This window comes from Asparagus officinalis, chromosome 5 (assembly GCF_001876935.1).
Source record: "Asparagus officinalis chromosome 5, Aspof.V1, whole genome shotgun sequence".
NCBI classification, from domain to species: Eukaryota; Viridiplantae; Streptophyta; class Magnoliopsida; order Asparagales; family Asparagaceae; genus Asparagus; species Asparagus officinalis.
The window spans coordinates 117495206-117502774 of NC_033798.1; the positions used below are offsets into that span (position 1 = coordinate 117495206).

General features: G+C 36.5%; 2 protein-coding genes across 5 annotated transcripts in view; both read left to right on the top strand.

The window, feature by feature from the left end:
* Positions 1-3983, top strand: part of LOC109840872 (protein STRUBBELIG-RECEPTOR FAMILY 2-like) — a 9049-nt gene extending 5066 nt beyond the window's left edge. Inside the window, exons 13-17 of one of the 3 annotated variants that reach the window (XM_020409679.1) lie at positions 40-311; positions 1035-1176; positions 2533-2693; positions 2814-2970; positions 3584-3983. In XM_020409679.1, coding sequence (XP_020265268.1) covers positions 40-311; positions 1035-1176; positions 2533-2693; positions 2814-2970; positions 3584-3784 — 933 coding nt within the window. In that variant the 3' untranslated portion in view covers positions 3785-3983. The remainder of the gene's footprint in view (positions 1-39; positions 312-1034; positions 1177-2532; positions 2694-2813; positions 2971-3583) is intronic. The other 2 variants (XM_020409680.1, XM_020409681.1) reach the window with 2 other exon arrangements.
* LOC109840873 (rhodanese-like domain-containing protein 9, chloroplastic) overlaps positions 4219-7569 on the top strand; it is a 5011-nt gene continuing 1660 nt past the window's right edge. Inside the window, exons 1-3 of one of the 2 annotated variants that reach the window (XM_020409682.1) lie at positions 4219-4346; positions 4683-4924; positions 5096-5246. In XM_020409682.1, the coding sequence (XP_020265271.1) occupies positions 4306-4346; positions 4683-4924; positions 5096-5246 (434 nt within the window). In that variant the 5' untranslated portion in view covers positions 4219-4305. Of the gene's footprint in view, positions 4347-4416; positions 4525-4682; positions 4925-5095; positions 5247-7569 lie in introns of those variants that run through there. The other variant, XM_020409683.1, reaches the window with a different exon arrangement.

The following is a 7569-nucleotide window of genomic DNA, read 5'->3' on the forward strand; positions in this document are numbered from 1 at the left end:
TGTTATGTCTCTTATTCCCGTGTCTTATGGCTTTCTCAGATATTAGCTGTGAAGAAGATTAACATGGTTGCACTGGCTGCACATGAAGAGGAGGAGTTTCAAAATGTTCTTTGGAATTTGTTCTGTCTCAGACACCAAAACATCAACACACTTTTTGGCTATTCAGTGGAGCAAGGAGAACACATCCTTGTGTATGATTATGCTAGAAATGGGTCACTCGATGGTTTTCTCTTTTCAGCCAATGACAAACATAGAGCTCTTTCATGGAAAGCTCGGGTGGCGATTGCTCTTGATGTGGCCCGTGCTTTAGAGTATTTGTTTTTCAACTTGAGCTTCTTTTCTTCATATCTATATATTTCCATTCCTCCATAGTTAAGTTATATCTTATAAAAGTAATTGTACATTAACAGTTCTCAGCACAATCATTTCCAAGTTTTTCACCGAAAATCTGTTGACTTGATATCAGTATTAGATTTTTAATGTGTGGATAACAAAGGGACAAGCTGTTCAAACCTACGACTGAGAATTATTTAGTAAAATATGGTAAAGGGATATCTGGGAAATAAGGAGATCAGATTTCCATGGAGGGAATAGCCCTATGGGGCACATACTCTTCAAAATAAATAATTACCAAACAACCTTAGTATAGCAATGTTATTTGTTTATTGAAATACTGGTCAACTTCCCCCCTGAAAGAATCATTAATAAACTTTGATTGGAAATCATTATTAATATTCTTCTATCACATTATTAGTTTCTTTCTGTTGGTTCCAACTATTTTTATTGTTAATGGACTTTTTTTCCCCTGTTATGGGGCACATACTCTTCAAAATAAATAATTACCAAACAACCTTAGTATAGCAATGTTACTTGTTTATTGAAATACTGGTCAACTTCCCCCCTGAAAGAATCATTAATAAACTCTGATTGGAAATCATTATTAATATTCTTCTATCACATTATTAGTTTCTTTCTGTTGGTTCCAACTATTTTTATTGTTAATGGACTTTTTTTTTCCTGTTATGTGCTTATAGATTTATGCATTGTGTATGTTCTCCTCCAATTGCACATGGGAATTTAAAGGCAAGCAACATTTTACTTGATGATGAACTGACACCTTATATCAGCGATTGTGGACTAACTGTGCTGTGGAATCTTGTTGACTCAGAACCGAAGGTAACATCTCAATGTCTCACGCTATTCAGTTTATAATAAAGGCTTATATTGTCAATAAGGTACTTTCAACAAAGTTTCGTCTACATGACTCTTATTTTTTCCTTCCGTTCTGTTAATGGTTATCTCCTCCACTAAGTTCAAGTACTATCATATCCTTGTTTATTGCTTTCAACCAAGTTTTCTTAGGCCTACATCTGACTCTTCTTTACCTCTAATTCTTCTTTCTCTTTTAATTATAATCTTGTCATATTCCTAATTAGAGCATTTAGTGGTCTCCTTTGCGTACAACCCAACCATCTGAGTTGATTTCTCTCATTCTATCCTCCATAGGAACAAACTTCAGTTTATTTGAAACACACTTACTACTTGTCCTATTTCTTAGTGTATATCGACATGTGCATCATAACATTCTTGATTCTGGTATAGTCATTTTCGCTCATATTTCTTAATTTGCAATGTTCATATCTATAAAGCAGTATTGTTATAATATCCATCCTGTAAAAAATTTCCTTCAAAGTATATTCTACAATCCCCTCGGACTGTAGAATAAGGAAGATCCTGTTGTGATTTAATAATATTTCTATAAGTAGTTATTAGCCTAACTCGACTCCCTAGAAGTTGGCACCTAATTCCCAGCTAAGACAAGATGAGCCAGAAAGATCCTTCCTATAATTACATAGGGCATCTAAAATTTTCCTTCTAGGGCTAATTCTGTAATTTATTGCACTTTTAACTTATTGAGAGGACTACAGAATTATATTTTAGCATATCATGTTTATTATAATGAGTATGAAAGCAAAAGGTACTCAACTTAGTTTTGCCCTCTGCAACTTTCATAGAAAAAAATTGCTAAAAGGTGTTAGTACTAGGCTGCATTTGCCAATTGCCATCAATTTATTATTGTAGTACTGGCAGAAGTAAAATTAGTTTTAGTTAATAGAGAGTCTACAAATTGCAGCTCCTGATCCATATTTAGATTTTTTTTCACGCTGGTTATAAATAGCCTCTTTCTGCTTGTTATATCTACTCAACCTGTTTAAGAAGATAAATTTGAAATTCATCCTGGAATCTGAGATATGGGCAAAACCTAATATTTGATGCAACTGAGAGATGCTATTCTATAGCGGAGATTGTACTGATGGACTTAGATGTGGGGCTTTGGATATTCCTAAAATAAGAAAAAGTGGAGAATTTGCTTCTTTTTTCCTACTTCTGTTTTAGGACTAATATCGCTCATCTTTAGACTCTGCATTGAAACACCAATCATATTTTTCCTGTCAACTTCAGCTAGAAATTTACACTACTACCTATGGCTGTAGTGGTGAAAAACCTTATGGTTTGTATTTAATGGTGAAGCTTGTTTCACCCATCAAGCAGGCTGGAGAGGAACCTATTTCTTCAAATGGTTATGCTGCTCCTGAACTCAGTGTCCCTGGAGCTGACATGACTAAGTGTGACACTTACAGCTATGGGGTAGTTTTGTTGGAGCTATTAACTGGACGAAGGGCATTTGACAGGTCAGTCATTGCGCTTTGCTCAGAATCTTAACTCTCAATATTAAAAAGAACAAGAAGAGAAAAAGATACTGCAACACACAATTTTCTCATGCTTAATCAACCTTCCTGTCAAACTATCAGCTCAAAGATAGAAGAGGAGCAACTGTTGGTCAAGTGGGCTTTTTCTCGTCTCCATGACTCCAGCTCTTTAGAAGGGATGGTTGATCCAGCAATTAGAGGCACCTTTCCCTCCAAAATACTCTCTCGTTTTGCTGATATCATCTTGTTATGCATTCAGGTATGGATTATTTACTAGTTTGCTTGTTTATCCTATCTGGATTGTTAACTAGTTTGCTTTGCTGTCAATTCATAGTATGGATTATTGATTTGTTTCATTAGTTATCCTTCTTATCTTCTGAAAGTGAACTTTGTTATCTGATGCCTAGGACAAGTTATCAAGTTTTTGTTTATCAAAGTTCTCTCCTCCTTTCAATTTTGCGCAAGCTTTAAATAACGAATGAGGTAGGTCCTACCCTGCTTTTCAACTGGTTTTTTGGCCTTTGATGTTGTATCCTGTGCCATCACTCTTTTCCCTTCGATCGAGTATCTGTTAATGGCTTTTAGGAAGTTGAAACTCAAAAACTTTTTGGGGGGTTAAACTTTGTTTTGGCTTCATTGAGAGAGTTGTACTTCATAGCTGGTTATTCCAAGCAGTACTCAAAAAGCTCCATATTCTTATGGAAAGGTCACTGGTAATAATCAACCCAATTAAGTCAATTGAGCAAATACAAGGTTCCAAATGTCTGCCAGTGAACGTGGTCTTTTGCGTTAATTTCCTCATCAGCACTTTGATTCTCTGAATACATGCACAGTATAGATGCTTATTGTGAATGATTTTATGCAATATACAGGTGGAGCCAGAATTCCGTCCCCCAGTGACAGTTATAGCAGAAAGCCTGACGAGTCTTATTCAGAAGATGGCTCATCCGCACCGCCACTCTAACAGGAAACGGAGTTCCGTTGATGCTAGCAAGCTCAATATAATGCCTGACATGTCCTTCAGATCAACTCTCCCTTACTTTGACCAACCCTCTTCTACCATCTCTGATTAAATGTCCCCTTAAAAAAAAATTTACGAAATACTTTTAAAATCTCTTTGCCCCTTCGGTAACTGTAAATATGAGGCTAAAATGTAAAGCAAGATTGTTCTTTTTTTTTTCATACATCTTGTGGTATAGCAGTCTAATTTTTTTCTGTATGTAATGATTTTTACTGAGAGCTTTTTGTAGAGAAACCACTTTGGAGATGTTAGATCCTTTGTTAATCTGATACTGATCAGATGATTACTGTTACCTTACCGTTAGTTTTTTTTTTTAAATCTCTGCTTGTATGTGTGATGCTGCGGATGACATGATCTTGACAGCATCTAGAATGATTGAAGAACCGGCCAGGATCGGTTCCCGCCAGAATTATCAACTTATCCGTGCTCCTAAATGTTACACGTGGCCAAGGCCTGTTGGTTGGAGCGATTCTCCCCTGCACCTCCCTCGCTCCATGTCGATGGCCAGTGGAAACTAGCTGGAAACCCTAAATCCCCGGTTTGAAGTTTTTTTTTCTTAATCCCCAAAATTCGATGGCAGTTCTCGGATTATGTTCAGCCTCTTCTTCTTTAAGGTTTCTCTCTCTCGCTCTCGCTACCCCCCCCCCCCCCCGCCCCCCCCCCCCCCCGACCCCCACACAAAAAAAGCCCAGCTGCCCTCACAAATGAAAACCCTATAATTTGTGCAGCGGGATAAACAATATCCGAACTTTCATAGTGCAGGATGTTGATTGTAACCCGAATTTTAAATGGGTAGGTTTTAAATTCAAAAGAAATGGGTTCCATTTTTCTGAGCTTGGATGCCCTAGTTTTCAACTTATGATCACCAAATTGAGTAAATTTCTGGAATAAATATTAATTGGCTTTTTCCACTAAGAACTCAACCGAATCCACTTCACCATTTTCTCTAGAGGTACTTGGTCTACTTTGGGAATCAAGCCATCCAAATCCAGAAATCAAAAACTTTGTCTGAAGAGAAGTGCAGTGGTTAGGTCCGAAGTGAATTTCGTTAATGCTGATGAGGCAAAGAGGCTAGTCACAGAGGAGGGATACACGGTCGTCGATGTACGAGACAGAACCCAGTTCGAACGAGCACATATCAGGTCTTGCTCTCATGTTCCCCTCTTCATCGAGAACAATGACAATGATTTTGGTATGAACTCCCCTTCAATGTATAATTTGTACTATGAATTGCTAATATAGTAGTCGTGGCCTTTAATTTCGTGTTTTATTAGAGCTATACGTCTTTGCCAATTTCCTTTTTATATCGAAGATGATGATGGTGGTGGTAATAATGTATAGTTCGGTGTTTTGGATTTCACAGGCACAATTGTTAAAAGGACAGTACACAACAACTTCTCAGGACTGTTCTTTGGGCTTCCCTTTACCAAACCCAATCCTGATTTTGTTCGATCAGTGAAGGATCAGTTCTCTGCTGACAGTAAATTGCTACTTGTTTGCCAGGAAGGATTAAGGTCAGTCGTTCGGAGAATTTTGTTTTAATTGGTTTGTAATTTTTTTGGTCTATTTTTAGTTGGTTAATTACGTTTGATGTGTTGATTTGTCTCTGGGATTGTGTCTTATCGATTTAGATGGCTTTAAGGTAGATTTCGAGCTAGATAACAAATATTGATATGGGAATGTTTTTATTTGTCTATTGTGCTATATAACATAAGATTAACAAATTTAACCTGACATGGCCGCAAATACATGCTATGGATCCTGTTGAAAATGCAGTGTTTGTATTATTTTACCGGTTGTGGGTTATTGCGGCGACCCCTCAAAATTTTCTCTTCTATATTTCTTTACTCAAGGCTAAGTTTATAGGACAAGCATGCAAACCTGTCAATAGAGGTTTTATCTTGTCATTATCATTTGTGTCCAATGCTCTCGGTGCATCTCTCCTTTTTTGCACTATAAAGATGACCGGCCCAAACTTTCTGTCCGATTATGCATTGCATAAAAATGATTTACAACGTGTTACTATGTACTATGTGCATGGTCTTTTTGCGCTCTTGCTGTGAATATATGTCATAAACCTAAAAAGAAGCTATTGGGTTGTGGACTAACAATGTACATCAAATTAATATTAATAAAACTCTCCAGCACGTGGGAGTTTGTTGCGCGCATGGAATGTTTGAATGTAAGACATCTTGAACACAGAGTACCGTGATGCCAAGAACAATTTTTCCAAGAAAACGTAAGTTGTTAAATAGCTGTGGACTAATAGCAGTTAGCGAGCTAAGATAAATAGTAAACACTATATAATACGACAACCTCCTTTATGATAACCACCTAGGTGACGTGAGCTATAGATAACGCTCTCATGGAACGTGTTTAGAACCATGTAAATAATTGTGGAAGCACTTTATATTATAACATGGTTACATGAAATATAAGCTTGACTGCTGAGTTTTGACTGAGTTACTGATGTGGAGTATTTGACTGACTTACACCCTTTATTATGGCATTTGATACATTCATGACTTGCAATAGAATTAAAATGCAGGTCTTATCTTTGGCATAATAGACAACTTACATGCGCATGAGTTATTATTTCAAATAGTACACTTATTTCTCATCTCATGCATGCATATTTTTCTCACTTGCCCTCTTAACTTCTAGTGTCGTTTATGGGGACAATATTACTGATTGTTACTGGAGCACTCAGGAGGAGATTTCCTTGTGCCTGCCAGTAGTCATAGACCAACTAGTTCTCTCTTACCATAGGCAGATTCAAGGTGGGGGCAATGGGAGGCAATTGTCCCCACTGACCTTGCAAGATTAGTATTTACTATTAGGCCCTTATTTTCAAATTGCCCCCTCAATATTTGATCTTATTGACCCCGTCGCCAAGGGTTTTGAAAATAAACGTCTAGGACCAAACTCAAACCATTTACCAAATGCTTTACCTAGTACCTAAATTCTCATTGATGATAGATTCCCCCAAATTCTAAAACAAAAACCCCTTCGGTCTTTGCTCCGCCTCTGTAATCGTGAGAGGAATCTACTCGCAAATTGTGAGCGACATGGACGGAACAATTGTAAAGAATTTTAGTAAGGTACTTCTATTGACTCTATTTTATTTCTTTATTTCTACATAGCACATTTTGTATTGACCTCATTAATATTAGGTTTTTTTTATATTAGTTCCCCAAATCTATCATACTTTGAGATTAGTCACCCGTATCTTCATATTTTAAACTTAATTTCCAAAATACATTAAGTGTGTGAAATTAGACCCCAAATATTTTAACCCGGTACTAATTGTAGGGACTAATTTCAAAACACTTAAGAGATTTGGAGGACTAATTGTAAAATTTTTAAAATTTTGGGTGTCTAATTTCAAAATATGAAGATTTGAGGGACTAATTATAAAACATGAATCATTTGGGGACTAATATTGAAAAGCTCCTAGTATTTAGCTAAAAGTATCATATACTAGTTATACTTGTAGCTTATAATCATAGATGTCAGGAACGTGTGATGCTATAGCGAACCACAACCTGGGTTCAATCATCCCTGGTTCGTGATGGATGACGACCCGATTTACTAACTCCAGTGACCCGATTTAGAATTCAAATCACTTAAAATTTTGAGGGAAAAAAACTCTTTGCCACAAGAATAAACAAAAAAAGAATGTGAGAAACTAAGTAAATAAAGTATGCATACCTTAATTGCAACATAATTCTTAAGGTTCTTTTACCATTACTGATGTCAACTAACATATTGCTTAGATTTGACTCTTGTAGATCCTTAAATTCGTACATTTAAGAACCAAATCTAAAACGTATCACA